General features: G+C 37.1%; 1 protein-coding gene across 6 annotated transcripts; it reads right to left on the reverse strand.

Annotated features, from left to right (window-relative positions):
• Positions 1–5,974: 5,974 nt before the first annotated feature.
• On the reverse strand, positions 5,975–25,211 carry LOC123690997 (integrin beta-PS). 6 transcript variants are annotated; one of them, XM_045635165.1, is made up of 17 exons: positions 18,968–19,396; positions 17,105–17,431; positions 16,515–16,700; positions 15,925–16,153; positions 15,657–15,741; positions 15,209–15,379; positions 14,672–14,779; positions 14,097–14,249; positions 13,653–13,775; positions 13,371–13,538; positions 12,849–13,085; positions 10,762–10,936; positions 10,333–10,439; positions 9,694–9,838; positions 8,732–8,865; positions 8,067–8,219; positions 5,975–6,942 (listed from the first exon to the last, which is right to left on the reverse strand). In XM_045635165.1, exons 2-17 carry the CDS (start codon positions 17,403–17,405, stop codon positions 6,877–6,879), a joined length of 2,541 nt encoding a protein of 846 aa, XP_045491121.1. In that variant the 5' UTR covers positions 17,406–17,431; positions 18,968–19,396; the 3' UTR covers positions 5,975–6,876. The 6 variants fall into 6 exon arrangements, with proteins under 6 accessions (XP_045491121.1, XP_045491119.1, XP_045491116.1 ...); XM_045635163.1 differs by lacking the exons at positions 5,975–6,942; positions 8,067–8,219; positions 8,732–8,865; ... (2 more) ...; positions 10,762–10,936; positions 18,968–19,396 and adding exons at positions 12,265–12,808; positions 25,059–25,211 and having other exon boundaries at positions 12,957–13,085; positions 17,105–17,429; XM_045635160.1 differs by lacking the exons at positions 5,975–6,942; positions 8,067–8,219; positions 8,732–8,865; ... (2 more) ...; positions 10,762–10,936; positions 18,968–19,396 and adding exons at positions 12,265–12,808; positions 25,048–25,211 and having other exon boundaries at positions 12,957–13,085; positions 17,105–17,429.
• Positions 25,212–25,978: the final 767 nt, after the last annotated feature.

Here is a 25,978-nt window from a genome sequence, read left to right on the forward strand (position 1 = left end):
CGACGTCTGAAAATTGTTTATATTTTGCAAATAGTCTTTTGTATATACATAGTACTTATGCTACCATCTCGCTCATGCTTCAGATAACCTACGACTTGTAAACCATCAACAACATACCTGGGCTATGTATAATATTTAAATCACTTGTTGTTTGTTACTCTATAATGGTTATACAAATGTAAGTCGATCTTTCACTCAATCATAAAAAGCTCTGAGCTAAGCTCATAGCAATTTATTTTTATAAATGCTACTAACCAGTAAATCATCACCAACTGAAATAATTTCAAATATTGATGCTATTCATGACAATATTATTATTTACTAGGAGTAAAAGTGTCCAAAATCGAGTACCTACTTATAGAAAGTTTCATGACGCCGCGCCTGGTCTTTGTGGTTTCTTCAATGTTATACGACCACTACATACGACCACGTAAAGATACAACTTCATAAAGTTTCAGTTCATACAAAGACGGAATTTGTAACCAATTTAATTAGTGTAAGCAACTTGTTTTGCAGGTACAAGTACCTACGCTTGTTGACTGAGAAACTTATTTCCCGCCTCAACTTTATTCATTATTTTTATACAAAATTTCGGTGAAAAATTTTGGTCATAATGGAGCTTTATGAATTAAAATGACATGAATTAATCAATTTAAATTACACTTATTAAAATCACCTTGATTAGTTTTGAATTGAAATAAAATATTCAATAGATAATCCTAAAAACTTATAGGTAAATACTGTTGACAATTTTCAAGTCAACAGAAGCAGAACTGAAAATAATCTTACCTTTATATTATGCAAAATTGTTAAGGGTAGTGCGGGTCAAATGCCATGTGTTGTCGCGATCGCAAAGTGGAGTCAGGGCGCTGGGCAGGCAGCGTGCAGCGCGACGGAGTCCCGAGGCGGCACTACCGCGCCCGCCCGCCCCCACTGCGAATTCCTCGCCGTGATTAATCGCCGAGCCACCTGCGGAGCCTTTGTATACCACTAATGTGTTCCTACTCTAAACAATTCCCGATAAAATACAAGTGAAATAGTAACAATATTTCAGTCGATGATATCATGAAACCACATTGTTAGACGTTATTAACATCTAGCAAGAAACACGTTGAATGGAACTTTAAATAGGTTTTTCTGAAGTTGAGTTCTTTTGCTATTAATATGCATGAAGCACGTGAAAAAGAGTGCAGCATATATATAAGGTCATGAGTACGAGAGTAGCGTTTTATCGTGGACTGCGAATTGCGATGCAAACAAAATTTGTAGAACACTGAATATTCAGTACCTAGGTACCTAAGTATAATATTTCTTTTAACTGTACTTTTCACCTGCCCATAACATTTGCCATGCTTACTTGACTAGATTGTGCAAGAATCCATTGTTTTATATCTTATTTGTGGTAAAATAAATTGTGGTTGTTTTCTAAATATGTATGTATGTAATGTACATTGTAAATACTTGTATTCTAATGCATAGGTATAGATATCACTAGACTCTACTAGTATCCTAGTATGTAGTTTTATCTGCTACTCAACAATCTTTTGTATCATGATGGAACTATGATATGAGTTGAATAATCTAGAATCTAGAATCATAACGTTAATCTAGAAACATTAATCTAGAATCATAACGTAAGTACTAAGTAAAAGTTGTAAGTTGGTTGTTATATGCTGGTGAGTTGGTTACATCGCTATAGCAGCACAGAGCAAGTAATGTCTGGTAGCATCACTGGTCAGGGACAGAAGAAAAACGTCTGCTCCCATACATAAAAGACTCAGCGAAACAAATGTTTAATATGAATGCTCCATTGTAGTGTTTCATATGAAAAGTGAAATCCTATACTTTTTGAAGGAAATGAATCTTGTTACAGAAACAAATTAGGTACTTAGGTAATTACAAAATATAATAAATTCATAAATTGAATCTAATTTCCACCACCAGTTTAATTGATTTATAGTGGAAAAGCCGTAAGAGAATCGGACGAAGGATTAACTTAAATCATTTAAATACTATTTTATCCATTATACATCTATACATATAATAAATCTGTAGAAGGGTCAATTCTGTACATTGAAAATATTGAAAAAATAACTAGCAGGGGGTGTTACTGGATCGATACCAAACCCAAATATGTGATTAAAAAAATTTTTGTCTGTCTGTCTGTCTGTCTGTCTGTCTGTCTGTATGTGAAGGCATCACGTGAAAACTAACGGTTCGATTTCGATGAAACTTGGTATAATTATACCTTATTATCCTGGGCGTAAAATAGGATACTTTTTATCCTGGAAAAATACGTAGAAAAAAATTAATCTTAACTTTTCAGTTTTATAGACGTTGTTCTGTAGAACCGCGAACACACGTTGCGTATTATTATAGGCCTAGCCGTATTTGGGTCCAATAGATATTTATAAGATGTTTAATTGTCAGAGTTACTCAAAATGAAGAAATAAACCATCCACGCGAAGACCGACATCTGCGCGGACGGAGACGCGGGCGGAAGCTAGTCCATAATATATCAGGTTCATTTTGATTTCGGACTTCGGTCGGTTGTTTACAGTTGTCTATTAGGTAAAACGTACCTAAACCAAAATTAAACAGGCCGCGAGGAAATTGAATCGCTTTCGGATTATAGAAGCGCGGGAAACTTAATTTCTAAACAACCCAATAGATGATGTTTTAACCAAGAAAAATTCGATAAAATAAATTACTGACGTAATTAAGTATCTAAGTTTTCATAATCAATATTTTTGAATGGATTTTTAATTTCTTCTATCTCTATTACTTTTTATGTCGGACCTTAGTATAAAATATATTACCTAAAGATATTTACGGAAAATTCATACCTATTTTAATATTCTTTTTATTAATCGCTACACTATCGGCATAGCTTATTAACGTCGCACGTCGCGATCTGTAAGCTCGTGATTAGGTAGGTATAACTACGTTAAGTTAATTTTCATTTATTTAATCTGGCATCCGCCTATAGAAACAAAGAAAAGAAAATAATATAACACATATCGTGAACATTGTGGAGCATGAAGGCCACATTTCTAATGCTGGATACTGATTGCTGCATTATATTATGTGGGTCATTTGCATAAATGCAAGGCGCAGTTGTGCAACTCAGAATTTTTACCAACTTTTTTTGTTTCAGGTGTTCACACTCATAATCCAATGATAGTTCTCCAAACTGACGGAAATGTAAATCAGATAGGTAATCGGTAAAACGCAAAATACCTCGTAGCGTGTTATTTGTACCAAATTCCTATGTAGGTAATATGTTATCAAGCTTACTCAATCTGAACGATTTTAAATGAGGAACAATACTGCGTGTTCAATATTGTGTTTTGAAAGAGAATTATTTATGCACTTGCTCTGTGTTTATGCTATAGCCTATATGTAAGTATAGGTAGGTATGTCTTTATAAAAAAATGTTTGAGGTGTCACATCACACATGTATATCACCCGATTGCATCGAAGTTCCTTTCAATTTGAAAAAGATTTGAAATAAGCATATAATTAAATAAATTAACAATATGTAGTAGTTTAATGGTAAATGAAATAAGCGTAGCCTGAAGGATTTTTTGTGGTCTTCTCGATATTAGCCAGAAGGGCTTCTGACGCGTGGCGTGCGCCATGCGCAAGGGCGTCCCCCCTTGACGGGGATCTCAAACCTCGGCTTGGGCTGCAGTCGCTTGAGTGGAGGAGGCCGGAAGGGCCCTAGTCGGACGGGATCCTGAAGGAATGCTAATACACTTGCTACAGTGCGTAGCGCGTACTACTAACTATTCTGTGGTAGCGCTCGCAGAGCACCTATTTAGTTATAAAGAAACTTACTTGATTTCGAATTTTCGAACTACACGGAGCTTTAGGGCCGTGCGGGAAGTGACTATCTAATGGTAGATACTTATATTTTTTGGTTATTAGATAATCTTGTCTTATCTTTTCTTACTAATATTATAAATGCGAAAGTTTGTGAGGATGTATGTGTGTGTGTGTGTTTGTTACTCTTTCACGCAAATTCTACTGAACCGATTACAATGAAATTTAGCACACATATAGAGGGTAACTTGGATTAACACATAGGATAGGTTTTATCCCGGAAATCCCACGGGAACGGGTACTATGCGGGTTTTTCTTTAAAAACGCGGGCGGAGAGCTTGTAATTTATATTTTCAATCAAATAGCAAATTAATATTGAAAGTTCATTCTATAGGTAAATATTTCGTTTATTTTCTATCTAGATCAAAGGAATCATTGCATAACTTGAAACTTGAAAGCTTTCATCATTCCTTCTAGTCGAAAGCGCTCTATTGTTCAGACAGGACAAGTTGCGGCGAGCCACCAGTAATAATGTGATACAAAATACCTTTGGACAACTGTTTTGTAATAGGTAAAAGTTCTCTTTACCTAATTTTGGTTCTACCGGGCATTCTCGAACTGCGCAGGAGATAGAAATATTATAGTGCACAAGTGTGAGTGATAGCATACGTATAGCATAAAAGTATAAGTAGAGGTCTTTTTTTATTACTGTTATAGGCCGATGAACTGATGAGATAAAGGAATTTAAAAAAAAAGGCATAGATGCAGGGCCGTCTTAGACTATGCCGGGGTCCTTGGGCCCTATGAACCCAGGATGAAGGATCATCCGCCCACATGATCAACACTGTAGCGAGGTGCATGGGCGTAGCCACGGTGGGGCAGGGTGGGGCGCTTGCCCCACTCTAGCTTTGACCTGGAAGGTAGGTAGATACCTAACCAAATCTAAAAATTGAAGCACCTACTAACTACTAAGCTTAATATCCGTAAGAAAATTCACACTCGATTCTCGAAAGTCGACAGGCGACACAGAAAATGCGACCTTTATAATTAGTATTATTTACCTCTAAATTGACTGACTATAACAACTAACAAGTGTCATACGCCCAGCGACCAAACGGCTGAAGATTTTTGGATCTATTTCGTGGTGTGGTAGGTGAACAATAAGGTGTTTTGAATAAGAATACCTAATTCGAATAACGAATTACACACGAAAAAAGAAAATAGCTGAGGCTTCTATGTTACATGAACTGTAAGAAAAATGAGTATAGTACCCCAATTAGTTGCCCCACTAACTTATCCAATTTCACTTTTGTTGTGTTACACGTTCTACAACTAACTGATACTTTTTACTTTGCACTTTTTTTTCTAGTGCCTACACTAGAAAAAATGCATTCGCAAATGCCTTCGCCAATGCCTTCGTGAATGCGTTCGCAAATGCCTTTGCGAATGCCATCGCAAATGCCTTCGCGAATGCCTTCGCAAATGTCTTCGCAAATGCCTTCGCGAGTGCCTTCGCGAATGCCTTCGTGAATGCCTTCGCAAATGCCTTCGCAAATACCGGCGGTACGGCCGCCGGCATTTGAAGACCTGGATATAAACTTGGGTACATACAGTTGCTAGTTACATATTATTTTTTATTGTTGCCCCACCTTGAGCCCATGGCTAGCTACGCCCATGGCGAGGTGGTCTAAACCAATACACACATACTTTAAGCTTATAGGTACCGTTTTAATTAACTTCAGTCGGTCTCCCTTTATACAGTGCTAACGGTGGTGTTAACCACAAAGAGGAAAATACAGCACACTATGACGATATTCCACAGAATATCGTCATGCTTCCACTAAAACTACCTATAGAAATTTAATATAAAAATCTGAAGAAAATTATGAGGTTTCCTAAAAATTCGAAGATCAACTAAGCGCATTTTCTCTGAATCGAAGGAGATTTTTGAGTCGGCAAACCTTATTAATTAACCTTCACATCACCTTCACACCAACGCCCCTCTAAACGCGTCATTCAAAAATAAAAATTCCCCGTATTGTACGTGTATCTCAAATGTCATATCGAAAATATTTTCCAAAATGCGACATTTTATTCTTGGAACAATGAGTAAAGGGAATATAAGGATGTTGGTAATAAAACTCAAAACTATCAAGTATTTAATTTATTAGCTATTATTAAAAGGCCACAAAATGTTTTATATAGTTAGTCTCAGTTGAAATAAAATATACAATCAGTACAATTAACTTTATCACATACAAAAAAACGGATTCTGAAATGCAAAGAAACTGCAGCATATAAAAGCTATTAAAAACTAAAATAACTTAAAATATACAATAAAACTAAAACATTTTGTATGTATTTATATCAAAATTAATAAATAATAATAAAACACTCTTCATTATACTTATTAGTAATGGCACTAGTCATATTAGTTTGTATTTTTTTTTATTTAAGGCACCAGTAATTTTGGAAGCCAGGTTAAATTTCATTATCCATAATACGAGTATATTGTAAGTCTAAAACCAAATTAATAAATAAAGGCAGTTTTTGTGCTCAATCATTATACATTAACAATATAATATCAAAATGTTAAAAATACGTACATAAAAGGGTACATTATTATTGTATAAAGATCATCTCGGTTAAATCAAAATAAGACCAAACAACATTATTTGTATAATTCTCTGAAACTTATTGTATCATAGTCACCTACACACAGTCACATTCTACATTCATGATAACACACACACATAAGTACAAAAGCGTACTAGATATAAAATATAATATGAGATTAAAACAGACCTTATAGATACGAATTGGAGAATCAGTTAAATAAAAATAGCTGTTTGTTTATTGCTACCGTGTACAAGTTCGACAAATATATCAAAGGCACATAATAAGGCTTATTTAGCATCTATATACTTGTATCTAAACATTTACAAATACACGATTTTTCAAATACTGACTTTACATTTATATGTAATTTATAATGACTATCTGAACTACGTTATTTAATTTCATTTATTGCTTCTATAACGTCGAAAGTTTTTATTTTCCGGCGTACGTGGGATTTTTGAAGGTCGACGTCGCTTGTTTGTAGATCGGATTTTCACCCTGCAAATAAAGTAGTTTGATTATTACTTGCATAAAATCTCACTAGCACTACATTACCCTCCCACTTCCCGAACTCGGATTGACCGTAATTTATTTTTCTTTTTATTTTCATCATATTCCCCTCCTTTTCTAATGGGTTTCATCCGACTGCGATTTTTTTTTTGTTTCAAAAATTATCTACTCTAGTCAATATGGTCAACTTTCACGCAAAATCAGCCGAATATAATAAATACAAATTTTTGTATGGGTAAAAAATTAACAAAACTGAAGTAGTTAATTAGTTAAATCATAATTATATATTAATCTTCTATATTATTCTATATATTAATCTAAACACCGAAAATGAGCGCAATAACCTTGACGCATTGCACTCATTTACAGTAATATTAGCAAATACAAAGAATTATGATCTCACATATCTCATTTTCTAAAGTTTTTTATATAAACATTTTTATTGAAGTAATGAAAACACAACTGCATGAAGAACAAATCGGTTTTTTCTTTTAAAAACTTGTCTGATTATTTCAATTTGGCATCAAAAAACTATTATTTTTTTTAAATACCCCATATCACTTTCACAATTAAAATGATGCTTATGTCACTCCTCAAATATATCTGTAGCTGAAATACATTTATTAGGTATCCTTATTTCCTTACTTATATTGTAAATGCGCAAGTGTGTTTCTCTTTCTTTTATGTCACTTCGGAGCGATGTTAAGGGTTTGTTTTATGTATCAGTAGACTCCTTACCGTCTACTGACACTTTTTAAGCCGTCTGTGTGTCAGTTGTTATACAAAAGATTTTGATTTTTTTTTAAATAGATAGAGGTTCTTGAGAATGGTTTAAATACACAATTTGTTAAGTTTAGTACAATGCGGGCGAAGCCGCGCGCGCGGAATGCTATCTAATATATAAAATTATCGTGTCACAGTTTTCGTTGCCATACTCCTCTGAAACGGCTGAGCCGATTCTCATGAAATTTTCTGTGCATATCGGGTAAGTCTGAGAATCGGCCAACATCTATTTTTCATATGTGTAGGTACCACGGGCGAAGCCGGGGCGGACCGCTAGTTGTGCTATAAAAATGCTTGATTTGATCCAGCTAATAGTACAATATACTCACCGTGTCCCACTTGGCCATCATGCGCTCCTTCTCGAAGCGCGCGAACTCGCGGCGGTCGTGTATGGTGGTCACCATCTTCCACAGCATCAGCAGCGCCAGCCCCACTAGCACTATCGCCGCGATCACGCCCAGCACTATGCCCAGGATGAATACCTGGGAATTGACAATTGTGTTAAATGACCGGTTTAAAGCACGTTCTTTATCTGTCAGCTAAAATGACAATGTATGAAAACAAACATAAATATAAATTTATAAAGAATAGAAAAAATTCGATCACGAGGCGGGACTTGAACCCGCATCCTTGGCGCCATTCCGGGGCGGATGCCTAACCAACTCAGCCACTCGTGACCCTTAGAAAAATTCGATCACGATGATCGAATTTTTTCTATAAAGAAAATTTATATTTATAAAGCATTTGAATGCCATAAAAACCAAAAAAATATAAATACAAACATAAATGTTCAAAGAGCCTTCTATATACTTAAATAAAAACATAGGAACATTTTATAGCGTATTTTTTTACCTTAAAGTTTAAGAACCAATAAAAATAATATTTATTGGTTCAATGCAACGACATTTAAATTAATAATTTTACGAAAAACGGACAACAGTATTACATTTTCAAACCCTTTAGCACAATAGAAAAAGAAACCGTAGTCACATACCTTCCTGGGGCATTCATGTTCCTTTTGCGCTCGGATGTGCACAGTCTTGGTGTCGTTATATGAGTACACATACACGTACAGACAGTCTTCGTCATCGTAGAAACTGCACAAATGCTCGTTCAATGTTTCGTTGGCTGAAAAAATTAAACATGTTTAAACTTTATATGAAATCACTTGACACAGCAGCGTGGAGATAGAAACACATAAAAATGTACCCTATGTATTTATTATCATTCCATATTCATACTAATGACTACATCCCATTTTTGTTTATCATCCGCTTAAACTTCATACACAATAACGCGAGTGTGCGTGTTACATCTCTAGTCTCTACATCATCACTGAATAACACGCCATTCCATAGCTTATTTGTACACAATTTTATATACTGCCAGTACAGCTGCAGCAGAAAACAAGAAAGAAAAACCTTCTATCTGTTTTCAATTTTATAGCCTGCCAGTATAGCTTATACTAGTAAAAAAATTAAAAATAAATGCTACTTTTTTTTAAATTTTATAACCAGCCAGTATATCCAACTCTAGCAAAAAAATTGGTTGTCTGTAAAGTCGGTTTACTGACGATAGTTGAACGTGACAACGTCTTAAAGCTGATTGTGCTCCTTTTTCGCTTGTTCCGCGCTCTCGCTTGCACTTCAAGCCTTACATGGAACGCCTCAGAGCGGAGTAACGCCGCATGAGTCATGTTTTTGACGTCTTATAATTCGATAGAGCCGGCTGCACGCACGAAAAAACATGACTCATGCGACGTTACCTCGCTTGAGGCGTTCCATGTGCAAGCGAGAGCGCGGAACGAGCGACAAAGAAGCACAATCGGACGTTGTCACGTTCAACTATCGTCAGTGAACCGACTTTACAGACAACCAATTTTTTTGTGCGTGCAGCCGGCTCTATCAAATTATAAGACGTTGTCACGTCAAAAAAAACGAAACCAGCAGCGCTCACCTTCAATCTTGCCCTCGACGACCTGCGGGTAGAGCGCGCAGTCGCCGCAGTCGGGGCCGGGCGCGTCGGGCCGGTACAGCGGCCCGCGCCGGTGCACCTCGCACAGCACGCAGTGCTTGAAGTCCTCGCACCGCCCGGGGCACGTCTGCGTATAATATATATAGAGTTAGCAATGTTGTTGTTTTTGTATAGTGTGGATAAACAAGCTTGTGGATCGCTTGCTTTTATGCAAATCTAACGCTGATGAGCATAGATGAGCATGGGTATAGAGGCGTCTGAATTTGGGAGATGAATTTAGGCGCTTTTCTTGAATACATGGATGTTATAATAACCCGTGTTAAATTACAATTTTTCTGTATTTTGAAAATTCAAATTCACTCTAAATTCTAGTCTCTCTCAAAGTCTAATTGAATAAATAATTGTTTGGGTTTAACACATTGAATCATTTTTTACGTTTTAAGAATTTTTAAATATTTCATTTCTACATAATATGGTAAAGTTACGTGCAATACATGCGCAAACACAAGTAAATACTAAATATAATTGGTACATTTCAAATCTGTATTATTGTAACCTATATATTTTAATTACAATTTAATTAATCATTTAAACAAATAAAAATGAATGATGTAAACTTACGGGGCAGTTGTCACAGAACTTTCCGGTATAGTGCCGGTCGTCATCCACGTTGCACACGCACTGGCCGCACACGCATTTACCGTTGCCGCTGCAGATTTTGCCGTTTTCTAGAATAAAAAGTTTAGTTATATACATATTAGTTTCTATTTTCATTTCTTTGGGTAAACAGTATTTTTAGCACAGCTTAATATTTACTTATTTACATAGTATATATTATTGTGACTGTGTTATTTTTTTGTTTTAACTTTTCTGAAAAATGAATTTAGGTTTTTTATGATAATGCCTTATATCCTATTTTGAAAGCGAGTAACAATTAATAAAAGCTGACAATAAATTTGTGTTGTATTAAGTCTATTAAGTGTATACTTATAATAAAGAAATAAAAAAAATTACATTATTTCTTTTGCATAATTAACAATTAGCACTAACCGGGCGATATACAGGCGCTCTGGTCCTTGAGGCACTGGCACGCGGGCCCCGTGTACTCGGGCCGGCAGCTGCACTTGCCGCACACGCACTCGCCGTGCGTCGGCCCCGAGCAGATCTGCCCGTGGTTCATGTCGCACGTGAAGTTGTCGCACTCGCAGAACGGGCCTGATATCACCTGTAACGAGTGACGAACGTTATTACATATTCTTTTGTGTATTTTTATAAACCTTTTTAACATATTATCATACTTAAACTTTTTCTACCTACTTCTTTACCAGCCAAATATTTTATATCTAGTAGTACATAGCACTATTACTAATTCCATTTTTTTTTGTGTGGTGCAGCTGTATTGTATTAGACGCTAGTCTGAAGCTGAACTGCTGCACCTAGCCCATCTATTAATTTATCCGGCCAGTCGATACTCCCTTTCGCTGGAGCAGTACACCGCACAGCAGTCACCTTGAGCGGGTCGTCCATCTTGTTGCACTCGCACACGCCGCAGATGCAGGTGCCGCGGTTGGAGCACAGCGGGCCGGCGGTCGCGTTGGTGGGCCGGCAGCCGCGCTCCTGCTCCAGCGACACGCACACGCACAGCTACAGCAGTCACCTTGAGCGGGTCGTCCATCTTGTTGCACTCGCACACGCCGCAGATGCAGGTGCCGCGGTTGGAGCACAGCGGGCCGGCGGTCGCGTTGGTGGGCCGGCAGCCGCGCTCCTGCTCCAGCGACACGCACACGCACAGCTACAGCAGTCACCTTGAGCGGGTCGTCCATCTTGTTGCACTCGCACACGCCGCAGATGCAGGTGCCGCGGTTGGAGCACAGCGGGCCGGCGGTCGCGTTGGTGGGCCGGCAGCCGCGCTCCTGCTCCAGCGACACGCACACGCACAGCTACAGCAGTCACCTTGAGCGGGTCGTCCATCTTGTTGCACTCGCACACGCCGCAGATGCAGGTGCCGCGGTTGGAGCACAGCGGGCCGGCGGTCGCGTTGGTGGGCCGGCAGCCGCGCTCCTGCTCCAGCGACACGCACACGCACAGCTACAGCAGTCACCTTGAGCGGGTCGTCCATCTTGTTGCACTCGCACACGCCGCAGATGCAGGTGCCGCGGTTGGAGCACAGCGGGCCGGCGGTCGCGTTGGTGGGCCGGCAGCCGCGCTCCTGCTCCAGCGACACGCACACGCACAGCTACAGCAGTCACCTTGAGCGGGTCGTCCATCTTGTTGCACTCGCACACGCCGCAGATGCAGGTGCCGCGGTTGGAGCACAGCGGGCCGGCGGTCGCGTTGGTGGGCCGGCAGCCGCGCTCCTGCTCCAGCGACACGCACACGCACAGCTACAGCAGTCACCTTGAGCGGGTCGTCCATCTTGTTGCACTCGCACACGCCGCAGATGCAGGTGCCGCGGTTGGAGCACAGCGGGCCGGCGGTCGCGTTGGTGGGCCGGCAGCCGCGCTCCTGCTCCAGCGACACGCACACGCACAGCTACAGCAGTCACCTTGAGCGGGTCGTCCATCTTGTTGCACTCGCACACGCCGCAGATGCAGGTGCCGCGGTTGGAGCACAGCGGGCCGGCGGTCGCGTTGGTGGGCCGGCAGCCGCGCTCCTGCTCCAGCGACACGCACACGCACAGCTACAGCAGTCACCTTGAGCGGGTCGTCCATCTTGTTGCACTCGCACACGCCGCAGATGCAGGTGCCGCGGTTGGAGCACAGCGGGCCGGCGGTCGCGTTGGTGGGCCGGCAGCCGCGCTCCTGCTCCAGCGACACGCACACGCACAGCTACAGCAGTCACCTTGAGCGGGTCGTCCATCTTGTTGCACTCGCACACGCCGCAGATGCAGGTGCCGCGGTTGGAGCACAGCGGGCCGGCGGTCGCGTTGGTGGGCCGGCAGCCGCGCTCCTGCTCCAGCGACACGCACACGCACAGCTACAGCAGTCACCTTGAGCGGGTCGTCCATCTTGTTGCACTCGCACACGCCGCAGATGCAGGTGCCGCGGTTGGAGCACAGCGGGCCGGCGGTCGCGTTGGTGGGCCGGCAGCCGCGCTCCTGCTCCAGCGACACGCACACGCACAGCTACAGCAGTCACCTTGAGCGGGTCGTCCATCTTGTTGCACTCGCACACGCCGCAGATGCAGGTGCCGCGGTTGGAGCACAGCGGGCCGGCGGTCGCGTTGGTGGGCCGGCAGCCGCGCTCCTGCTCCAGCGACACGCCGCTGTGCGCGGAGCACTCGCAGCTCTTGCCGAAGCGGCCCGGGTGGCACACGCACACGCCGCACGCCGAGATGCCTTGCCCGCTGCACACTAGCGGGCTGTCGTTGTACGCCTGCCAACAAAACAACAATATGTCACACACACAATCAATCAAACTCATCTAAGTAATACGAAAATAACTATGAATAGATAATAATAATTATTAAACTCACGAACAGGAATTTTAGACTTGAGTGTTGTATGCGCTGATGGCGATAGAGACAACAGTATTTTACGAAAAATACAGTAAAATCATCATGCGTGAATAAATTTGGAAACAACCAATATAAAAGTTTTATCGTCTAAGGAGAAAATAAATCTGCATTAAATACACGTAATATTAATTGCACAAACTTACATGATGTCCAGGATGTTCGCAAGGGCAATCGCACAGCATCTCCAGCTCGACCGTAAGACTCTCGGACACACCCACTGGGTATATTGTGAACATTTGCTTCCACTTGTTGCGATCCTTGGGGCACTCCTTCAATGTGATCTCAGCTGTGAACTCTACGACGTCTCCTACCTAATTAGGATAAATAAAGGGGAATTAAAATATTGGTATTGCTCAACACAATATCAGAAAAATCCAAATTTTAAGTATAAGAAATTAATAAGAATAATAAAGTTGTATTCTTACCTTTAATCCATCACATTTGTTTGTTTGTACAAGATTGTCTTTGCTTCCGAGGCACGAGGAATGGTACAAAATTTGGACGGCGTCACTTGAGGTATCTTTCATTTCAACAGTTGATGTGATTTTCTGCAAAGGACACATTGATATTGTATTATTGTTTCAAATGCATTACTCACAAGGAAAATCCAATAAACAATTAAAAAACGTTTTATTGTTTCTTCTATGAAGTGGAACTTCTTTAGGCGCGTTGAGAGTAAAATTTCAAGGTCGCGTCATAGTAATACTGTCACGTCATGGAGTAAGGCGACGATTTTGGAATACATATTTGAATCTTGCCAAAGAAGTTTCACTTCTAACACGTGTGCTCGGCACATACGCTCTTTTTTATCAAAATTTATTATGTGTAACTAGAATTTTTTCATTTTCATTCATATAATCCTGACTTACATTATATTGTTCCCGAACCAAGTCCACAACATTGTCAGAGTCATCACTGAGGATGCCACTGCTGGAGCCCTCAATGTGCTTGCTCAGTTGTTCGTACACGCTGATCTGTTCCGCGGTCACTGCGAATATCACGTTGATTGCGTGCTCTTTCACCTATGGATAATTACAAATATTTTTTTTTATTGAAAGTAGAATTTCATGAAGGCCAGGTTTGAAAACATGGGTCAAAATAAACTTCGAAAGTGAAACTGGATCTTTTTTCTAATTTAAATGATTTATGGTATTAAATTATGAATTTAGCAGTGAAAAACCATTAAACATTTCTGATGTTGTTTTTGGTACCTTAAAATTGAAAAAAAAAATCCATTCACTGTATGAAAAACATAGACTGCAGATTTTAAAAGGTAATTTCAACATTTATATTTATGTAATGACTCGATAATAGTATGCAAAAATTATACGAAATGTTAATGACGAATTATTTATCCTTGTTTTCCCTGTATTGTTTATGGCTTATACTCAATTAAGATGAATTTATGCTTACAAGTAGGTTAAGGTTACATGAGTAACATTACCTTCAGATTAATTTGAGAAATGCTCGGGTAGTCTTGTAGTGTAGAATGAGTATATGAATTATCCTCCATGTGACATTCACCATCATTTGGCTGCACAATACCGCCCAACTGCAATACAAAATTATAATTTACGTTAATGTTCATAACCCCTACTTTAAAGAGGGTTACTTTACACGCAACAAAATAATATTTATTTACGAATTTATTTGTAAAAAATTTAAAACATAAGTAAGACAAAACACATAATTAAGTTATTAGTTACAACTTTTGGAGACAGATGTACCTAATAATTCTTGTTCATAAAGCAAAATTTATAATAAACACTAAGATACAATATACTTCAGAATAACACTAAATTTATCCACAATCAATCATTGATATTCATTTTAAACACATTTCAAATTAGCCCATTGAGCCCCAAGCCGCCCGATCTGACCACGACACAATAGATTTTCTATTGTGTCTGTGATTCCGGGGGCTGAGTTACGTACTGCGGTATAGTTCTATCCCCCTAAAAGATAATAACCACGAGCTCACCTTCCCATCGCCAGCGTAATGGAATCCCGCATCAGTGGAGAACACGAGCAGTTTCCTCGCATGTTCCCTCCAACCGATCTCCTGCTTGCACACCACGGCTTGCATGATCGCGTCAAAACCCCCTTCAGGCGCGTCCAAGTTACCTGATACGTCCGCGCGGGCTACGGCTTTCTACAAAATAGTAATTAATTATTTTCTTAAGAGTAAAAGAAATGAAATGATACGCGATTAATTCATTATATTATTTAACCCAACGTTTCGAACACTTTGAACACATTACAGCGAGCGTGGTCACAGGGAGGATGTCAAAGTGATCTTAATTGATTAAATTAATAACTAAGATGGACTTTTCATCACTTCTACATGTTTTTTTTTTCGAATCAACTCACAGATTTTTTTCGGTACTTATGGTAGAATTTTTAAACAAGTAGATATTAAGTTTACTCACATCGAAAAAGTCTGTATCATTGCTGAGTGACATTTGATTCTTGTAACCGTATGGTGCAGCACAACCATCGCAAGGTGAGATGAGACTGAAAATTAAGCAGTTTTAAATATCACTATACTATATTAAACAAATTTATAAACAGTGATCGAAATATTTTTATTCATCAAAATACCTAAATCATTAGTTAGCAATAAAAAAATTATTCTAAAGAAAATGTCCTTGAAACCTTGCAATTCTTAGTATGACGCATTACATAAGATAAACTTACTTCTTAGGTACAGTAGACACGTAGGGCATGACTAGTTTATCAACAAAGGATCCGAAACCGATTCTGAAGTTTGATGTAATATTTCTCATAGTACTGGATAGCAAACTTCCAAGAGTACTGAGTTTTTCTTTGTCGTTCTTCATAGATCTACTCAAGTCCATAAGGTAATACAGATCCACGGGGTAGTCCTGAGCTTGCGCGTATGAGAACGTCATTTTTTGCGCTTGATCTAAAAAAATATAATGTTTAACAAAAATAATATACTACATATAACATAAGATATTTAAGGATTTATTAGTACAGAGGAAATTTTAAAACATTCAGGTGAATGTCAAAATCTAAGAAAATTATGTCAGAATTAAAATTTGATTAATTATATAATGAAAAACATTTATAATTAGTCTAGCTATTTTTTGGTCTTTATTTACTTAGTTACTAGCCTTATATGAAGTAAAGACCAATATAAGCAGCTATTTATAAATTAAAATACCAATGATACTTTTATTTTTAACTCGTTTACATATAATTACAATCAAATGACCTCAACAACGCAAACGCCTTATCGTGAGTCACAATATTTTCACACTTACTCATCCTGAGCTGTAGCTTGACTCGTTGTGGTTTGATTTGTACGAGGTTTTCGCCACCAGCTGCAGCCATGTATCCACCGCCGCCTTTCACACTGCTACTGCTGCTGCTACTGCTACTGCTGCTACTGCTACTCATTGACTCTTCGTAGTATGTCGACTCCATACCCATACCCATTCGTCCTCGCGCTGTGAAAAATTCTTCTTATAAAGTTCGGGCATTTTTAGTAGACAAAAGTGACAAAGATTCAGATTTGTGCTTGTTACTAAATTATGTAAAAAATTATGTAGTTAAGTAATAATATTATTGAATTTATATTTTAGGTTTTATGGCATTCAAATGCTTTATAAATATAAATTTTTAAAGAATAGAAAAAATTCGATCACGAGGCGGGACTCGAACCCTCGTTGGTCAAGCATCCGCCCCGGAATGGCGCGAAGGATGCGGGTTCGAGTTCCGCCTCGTGATCGAATTTTTTCTATTCTTTAAAAATTTATAATAATATTATTTTCTAAATTTCGAAAGACAAATATTCATACAAAGTTCAAATTTACAGCTTGCTTGATTTATTTGCTAGGTTGTAAACACATACCTCTAGTCAACTCTCTGTTATACATAGTGTCGATAGATTGCTGATTGTCTGGGTTGAATATGTACGCTTCGTCGCAACCAGCAGTTCCACCTTCCATAGCGGGGTTGAAGCATCTCGGACCGTTAAACTCGGGGGCGAAGCACCAAGCACATGTCGCCGTTCGCGCGCAATCACTACACGTTGTCTTACTGGAGCATGGGTTCTGAGCCAAGAGCTGTTCTGCTCTTTGACTGTAACATACGGCCAAAAGGCAGACCCACACGCAAATTCGAAGCATATTGGATCGTGCGTTCATTTTCATTTCGATTCGTTTCTTGATCAATATCTGTGAACAAATATTTTCGTCATAAGTATTATGTACATATGGTATGTTATTTAAGCACTGAATGGTAGATCATATGATATGATGTATTATATTATGATTCTAAGATACGCCGCCACTGATTTCCTAATTCCTTCACCGATTGTACTAGTTAGGTACGTTGCAATCAGAATAACGCAAAAGTGCAGTTATATTTTTTACAAGTTCCTTTGGTCTCGTTGCTTCTATTTTTATTTAATTCTCAGGTTTTAGCCACTGGACCACCACTGTCTTGAAATTATTATCGTTTAGGACATTAGTATTTCCACTAAACATAGGTATGTTTGATGTTTAATAACAAGAGGATTAGTCAGAAGCGTAGCGTGTCTTGGCGGGGCCCCGTATAAAAATTTGTTTGGGGGCCCTTAGGAAGGGTAAATATTTCTCACAAAAGAAAAAAAATGTTTGCATAAAATTAAAAGAAATATTTATTCATCATAATTATTGATAATTATCTATCTGTCACTTATTCCAAAGTTTTTACAAACAATTCAAATTAAATATAGGTACACACAGGAAGCCAGAAAATTGTTTTTTTATTACTTTTATCATTTCTGAAAAAAAAATTTTTTGGGGAGTTTTTAGTAATTTTTACTTACGCACGTTGGGGGCCCCCTTGGCGCGGGGGCCCCGTATAATTGATACGGCAGATACGGCGGTAGCTACGCGCCTGCGGATTAGTGTTATCAGGACAATTCTCTGTTTACATTATGTTGTGGGTTGCTATTACTGATAAGCGTATCATTTTCGTGATATAATTCTTCGTCGCATTGAGCGGTAAGGTATAAAAAATCGAGTTTGTCGAGTTTATGGGACATTCACGGTAGTTATCCGTACCTGTAGGCGTTTACGGGCGCGGGCGAGTAAGGGCGCCCCCGCGTTACTAACGAGGTCGCGGAATGCCGTAACAACTGGGCCATAATACAGAAAAACAGATTACTTGGGCTTCGGGTTAACTCCCAACACATTTGTAGATGATAACCGCATAATATGTTTCAAAGGATATGATTAATAAAGTTTTACAATTTATTTTTTTGTTTATAATAAAAACTGTAACTCAAATCATAATATATTTTGTCACAAAATAACAAAGTTTTGAACTTATTTGGAAATTGGGATAGTGTAAAATTAAAATGAGTTTCATTTGCTTATAGATAGGTATAGCCTAATAAGATTGTCGAGGAACGTCTTTAAAAAGTTTTCTGCGTCGAAAAACTCGAGATACCTAGGTAGTAGGTACATAATTTTCTATTTAAAAAACCAAGATTTTCTTTTGCGATAGATAGTATTGAATAAGGTTGAAAAAATAATTGCAGCATGAATGCAAAGATACGTCGCTCTTGACTTTACCTTGTCCTCGTATATAAGGTTGTATTAAAAAAATATGATTATAATTTCAAAAAAGTATACATATTTTATGATTCTATACTAAGTTTTCTTGTAAGTAAATGGAAGTTAAAACAACAATTCCCTTCAAAATATTTTATTACTTACCTAAGTACATATATAGCACATTATGTACAAAATAAGAGTTTATTGCAGAGTTTATATGCAGTCAATGATTTCGCAAGCTCACTATTCGACCAGTGACCCAGTTTACACTACAAGGTATAAAGTAATAATTCGCGTTCTTATCACTGCACTTGACTCACTCTCACATTACTAAGAAGGCATCAACTTGTTATAAATAAAATATTTAATAATTTAAAATTTATAAAATAATAACAATCACAAAAACAAATGTACAACCCAAGTTAAAATTTGCTTAAGAACAATAATTATTAATACCACAATGAATTCAAATTATTACGGCGTCAATGAAAATAATATTATTTTTTTATTATTTTTCGATTACAAATTCGGTCTGCTAGAGAGCGCGCGACCAGACCGCGCCGGATACACGCGTGACTAATTGTACAGAAAATAACTTCGTCAGCGGGTGATACAGCGCCAGCGGCGCCGTCACCATGCCTTCTCGGAACCAATACGTGCCAAAACCAAGTCAACACAATAAAACGAGGATATGACAGCATACGCCCCGAAGACGTAACATGAAGCAGCTAAGGTGAATGAAATAAATCAATTTTTCCACTTTACCACGACATCAATTCATCAAGGTAAAATCAAGAAAACTGGTCATAACGATTACATCACAACTAAGCGATGTTAATACCTTTTTTGTTGTGATAACCATGTGTTAAAAATAAACGAAACATTCACAACATTGAAAATCAATGGAAATCACCTAAAGTTTGTCATATGCAAATAATGAACTTTTCTAGAAAGGTGAATTAAAGCTTTTGCGTAAAGCTTACAGTGAACATGTTCACGTATTTTATTTATGGTGTGTTAAAAATAAAATGTAATTAAATATTTATAACCTGGAATTAATACGTGATTTTATTTTCAAATGAAAGGAATATTCATATCCCTACAGTCTGCACCCTAAACACATTGTTTACATGTTTAAATATTGGTATGAAAAAACCGCTGACTTGTCATCGTTATTGTATAATTTCTCGTTCTAAAACCGTTTGTTTACATTGTGTAGACAAAACAGTTAGCTTCGGTCAAGTTACCTTGTGAACGCAAGGTAGGACATTTTTTGTTAAAGTTAAACTGCTATATCCCGGCTCTATTTTGCCGATCTTCAAGCGGGTTTCCTTATACAACGTCGATAACGGTAGAGGGTGCATGGAGGGTCGATGACCGCTCCCGGCTGGCAGGCGCGGCCGCGGCGCCACCAAACATAAATCCTAAGAGCAATAAACCTATAGAGTTCTTATATTGAGACAGAACAAAATACATATTTTCTAATCTACTTACTCTTAGTCAATAACAGCATAAGCCAGATTGAGATAGCGATAGAGTATCTGCACTGTCTTCAAAAGTAGCGCGCCGGCAGTCAGTTTGTTTTCCAACCAGCTGGTGGGCTCAGTGTGTCAAGTGTTTTTAACGAAATATTTAGAAAATATAAAGTGTACAGTGTTTCTTTTTATTTGTCAGTGTGCTAAAATAACTATTGTATGTTTATCAACCGGCTATCACTTGTCGAATGGGAGTTTTGGATAAAAACAATGTGCAAATATCTTTCCATCGGTAAGTGATTTTCAGCAAATTGATAAATATTTATGTTTTAAACCTATTTGAAGGTTTTATCAAGCGCTTTTTTGTAATTTTATGTTGTAACTGTAACATTTACCCACTTTATGGGGTTGTGGAATATAGAATAATGAAATAATTTTTAAAAAATGTCACAATAATATCACGTTTGGCATTTTGTTTACCACCGTAGTGTTGTAACACATCTAGCGTATATTATCGATTTATGACAAAAAATCTATTTCATATTAACGTTGATTTATTTATTTTGTTTCTTATATCAGATTTATATTATGTAGTTGTTGTTGCAAATAATAGATGTAAATTTTTTACCGCAGGAAAATAAAACGGCCACGTGGTTGTTTTATTTGCCTTATGTGTTTTAGTTTTCGTTTGTTGTTTATTAATTTCTCTTTCAGATTATTAATGAATTCATTTTGTTTTAGATTTCCAGAGCTAAATAAAAAATGGGTATAAAACATGAGACATGAGTTGATTGGACGCCGCCACAATTTGCTATATTGTGTTCACTGCATTTCGAGCCTGCGTGTTATCAAGATGGATACTCTAGAAGAATTGTGCAATCTTACGCTTACGTTTTTTTTGTTCCTGTAGTTAGATAATAAATACATTTGATTAAAGAGAGTGAATTTTTATTTTGAAATTTTTTACACATAAGTTACTTTAAATGTGTAACTATGTGAAAATTAACGGTTGATTAAATGACATTTCTCATAGATGAGAAACTACTATTGAAATACATACTTAATATACATGCGTTTTCAAAGAAAAACCTGCATAGTTCCCATTCCTGTTGGATTTACGGGATCAAAAGTAATTTTTCCAAATTTCATTGTAATCGGTTTAGTAGTATTCGCGTGAAAGAGTAACAAACATTCATCCTCACAAACTTTCGCTTTATTAGTAGGATGTTAGGAAAATGTTTTCATTAAGACTGTCCTTTTATTAACTTGTTAAAATGCTGCATGATTCCTTCATGCTGACTGTGCCTTTCTCCTCACTCCTTTAACTTTATCATCATTTCCTTCTTTATTTTAAAATACATTTCAAGTTTTAAAATTTCTTTTATAATATACTAGCTTTCCGCCCGCGTTTTTAAAGAAAATCCTGCACAGTTCCCGTTCACGTGGGATTTCCGGGATAAAACCTAACCTATGTGTGTATGTACAAAATTTCATTGTAATCGGTTCCGCAGTGAAAGAATAACATCCATTCTCGCATAATTTCGCATTTATTATATACAAATAATGTATTCAACTGAAATTAATTATAAGTTTTGTTTTTTTTATTTATTATTTCACGAATCCGTAAATGCAAAATACATTCACGATTTTATCGATTGAAGCACATCCCATCACTATCACCTTCTATCTATCTAAATACGTACCTATAGTAAAAATGGTGCCATGACTATGTTGAAACGTAGCTTGTTGTCTATAGCTGTCTCATTCTTTCATACGACGTTTTCTTTAGATAGAGAGAAACAAATATATGTAAATTGTATACGCTCGATACAAGTACTCTATAGGTTTATTGCTCTTAGCATAAATCCCTATAAGTACTATCGTGTGTAATTATTATTATTCATACCGTGTTTTTTATAGACAACAAACTAGCTCATTCTTTAAACTAATTCTCTATCCAATAATACAAAGGGGTTTTGTTGAAATTAACCACGTAAATGGTAAAAAAAACGGTAGAGTATATTATAAACATATTTTAATGTATTGTTATTTAAGTGTATTGATACAAACATCACAATTTTTACAGAACACACATCCTACTGATATTATATCCTGCTAATGTTATATGATATATCCTTCCTATGAATATTATAAATGCGAAAGTTTGTGAGTTATGCGGGTTTTTCTATGAAAACACAAGTGAAGCCGCGGGCGGAAAGCTAGTTATAAAATATACCTAAACAACATGACGACATCGAGCCGGACTCACAAAATAAGGGTCCCGTACAAAAACGAAAGAGCAACTAAAAAAAAGTGACCCATCCAATTTATGACCGTGCCAACCGTTGCCTAACCTCGATATTTTATTATTGGGACTGTGCACGATTACAGCGCCAACAACTAGCGTCCACAACTTTGTGGGCTCTGTCACATTGACGTTTATTGGTGAAAAAATATCGAAATGAAAAAATAACAAATTTTTATGTTGTGTATCTATATATTGTGTTTGTCTCTTTTTGTTTTAGGTATATCTGCGTTTTGATTGACATCGGTCTATTATTGTATTTCTCAAGCGTGTATTATCTTCCCAACGTGACATTGGCAGAATTGTACTCAAACAAAATTGCCACCCTTCGAAAAATTGAATTGAATTGAACAAATATTTTCGACTAATAAATTAATTGTTGTGATACCACGATTTGGGTGGAAAAAAGGTGTTGAAATTATTTTGGTCATTTAAATCAAATGAGGTAAGTCCAAAAAGTGTATTTAATTTTGATTGTGTCAGGGTTTGTTTACTTCATATTTTATAGTTGTAGTTTTACAGTAAAACAATAAGAAAAAGTTACTGTAATGGTTTCATTATATAACAGTAAATACATTTAAATGTACCTGTATCGCTTGTAATAAATTAAATATCGTTTTCAGATCGAAATGAGTATTGCTTTGAAGACCGGGTTTGTGAGTGTTACTCACGATATCAAATCCCAACCAAAAACTGAAATTAAAGGAAAGTTGTTGGTATTGCCTGGTCTATGTCCGAAATGTAGAAGAATTAAGAACAAAAGAAGGGCAGAGTTCAATAATTCACGCTCTCATCATAAGGCAAACATCTATTACGTTGCCACCTTACAAAACGGTTTTAAACGTGAATAGAGCACGAGTAGTCACTAGTGTTAAATATAATTGTGTTTATAATCAAAGTGGTAATTGGTTTGGGGGTTACTTGTAAAACACCAGCAACCTCGCAGGACAAGATAGCTAACATCGTAAGTAACAACATTTGTTCTACGACTTTTGGCATAATGCAATAAATTATTTTTAAATGATTTTTGAAGCTTTTATTGTACTCTCCTAACATTTGTAAGTCTATGTTCTATTCATTATCGAAAGGACGACGCGACGCCCCCTTCCCCCTCTCGTTCGCTTCTTGTTTACGTAATTTTTGGGATGCGCGTAGAGTTTATAATATTCAAACGGTAAATTAAATGAATATTTATTTTAGTATGAAAATAAAATCTAACAAATTATCAAAAGTCGTAGAACAAATGTTGTTACTTATGATGTTAGCTATCTTGTCCTGTGAGGTTGCTGGTGTTTTACAATTAACCCCTGGTGACGGACACACAGCCAAACCAACAGCTACTACGTCTTCATAGTAATAAAGTCTAGTGTTTACCCTTTGTACGGAACTCAAAGTAGACCTAGTGTAGGTATTTTTATTACATAACCTGCGGTCTGCCCCGGGCTTCGCCCGTGGTACATATTTCGCAATAAAAGGTAGCCTATGTTCTTTCTCAGGGTCTAAAGATTGTCTGTGCCAAATTTCATCAAAATCGGTTGGGAGGTTTAAGCGGGAAAGCATAACAGACAGACAGAGTTATAATATTAAGTAGGGATTACGAAATTATTATTGAAAAGAATAAAAAAAGGTTGCCAGTCTTTCTGGTGATAAGACTCCGGCATAGTACTCCTGGATAGAGGTACTAACAATTACTATTGAACTACAATTCCAAGGGGCCCATACAGTTTTTTTTTTAACAAAGATTTAATTGCTTATTTCTTTGCTTCAAGCTGATTGCATGTCTCATTTCAGTATTATTTTTATGCGGCATAAAAAATCATCTTAATAAAAAAAAAACAGCAAATATTAATAAAGGACAACATCATAACATTACAACACATTAATAAGAAAGTGAAAAGAGGATCAGATTTCAGAAATATGAAGGAGGAAAAACGTAATCACTGGTTGTCTTAAAATAAAAGCTATTAATTTTTAAGTGTGTAGATTCATTTTTTTAACAATTAATATTAAGAGAATGGAATTCAACAAATTCTATGAAAAACTATTAACTAACTTTACATAATTATAATGGGTATAATTTATAAAAAGTATATTTTATTCTGTTACTATAACTATGATATTAATATAGTTTTTGCAGGGCTTCAATCTTTTTTGACCTTTTAAACATCTCACAGAGATATACGCAGATAACGTGTACATATTAAACTAAACAAATAAACCAACAAGAATAGTTTAGAGTTTAGTTAAGAATATCCGAAGAGCACAATAAATATGTACCTATAGCAAAATATTTTCTATGCTCAAGTAATAATGAAATTTTCTTGTTCACTCACTTCACATGCAGTATATCAGAGATCTTACGATTAAAAAACCATATAGAAGTGTGTGGGTTCGCTTACAAGTTACAATGGTTCGAAATGACTAATGAATGGTGTCTGTAAATGGTAAAACAAATAACATAATCACTCACCAATTACCTACTTTAGCACTTAAACCAACATGTTCATCACCAAAAACTATTTGCACTTAAAGATCATAAATGAATACTTTTGAATAAAGATTGAAAATTTAATTACAATTTAAAATTTACTATTGCTTGCCTTTTGCTCATTTTATGCCAATTTTGATGCGATTACGTCAAAATCATAAATAAATACAGACCAAAAATATTGAAAGCAGCCAGTACAGATTGTAAAAAGAATACGTTCAATTATTATAATTTTCTAAAACTCAATTTTTTTATTAAACCAAGTAATATTTAAAGTAAGATCCCAGAGCGATAAGACATAACTTATTTTCTAAAAGATGAAACTTTAAGTTCTCAGTAGTGTCTCATGTACTTTGTATACCTGCGGGTTTGTGAAGTTTGCCCAGTGACACCTGGGCAGGTACCAGGTGAGAAAGGTGACTAAAAATAAGAGTTACTTTACTTAAATTTAGATGGCTGATTTTTAGATATATTTTATAGAATATCATTCTCAAATGGTATCGCAAGTATCAGACACTTTTCATGGACCAAAACTTTAGTCAGACGCTTTAAAGCTCCACCAAAATTAAATGAACTTTACTTATTTTTTAATGTCTGATTTTTTAATATGTTATCAACATAACTATTACAAAATTATATTTAATCAGTCAGACAAATTGGAATGACCAAAAATCCACTAAACACAAAAATTATTCGGCCGTGAGTAGAACGCGAGAGCATTATGCATGCGTTTCAGAGCGAGTGAGACGTCCATAGTAACACAATATACAGATACATACAGTGAGGAAACTTCATACAAAACGTCCGAAATGGCTCACGCGCACAAGCAAGCGTGTTTACGAGTATCCAGGCTATTGAGGAGGATCGATAGTAGCGGGTGACACATCCACAGATTTTGAATAACAAAGATACG

Source organism: Colias croceus, chromosome 4 (assembly GCF_905220415.1).
Source record: "Colias croceus chromosome 4, ilColCroc2.1".
NCBI lineage: Eukaryota > Metazoa > Arthropoda > Insecta > Lepidoptera > Pieridae > Colias > Colias croceus.

Excerpts from the sequence above, each read along its gene's own strand:
- LOC123690997 (XM_045635165.1), bottom strand. The coding sequence starts at position 17,405 with ATGAAAATGAACGCACGATCCAATATGCTTCGAATTTGCGTGTGGGTC. Across the intron at positions 14,780-15,208 it reads ATTACGCTGGCGATGGGAAG|TTGGGCGGTATTGTGCAGCC; the intron begins GTGAGCTCGTGG and ends TTTGTATTGCAG. Across the intron at positions 13,086-13,370 it reads GCGAACATCCTGGACATCAT|GCGTACAACGACAGCCCGCT; the intron begins GTAAGTTTGTGC and ends TTTTGTTGGCAG.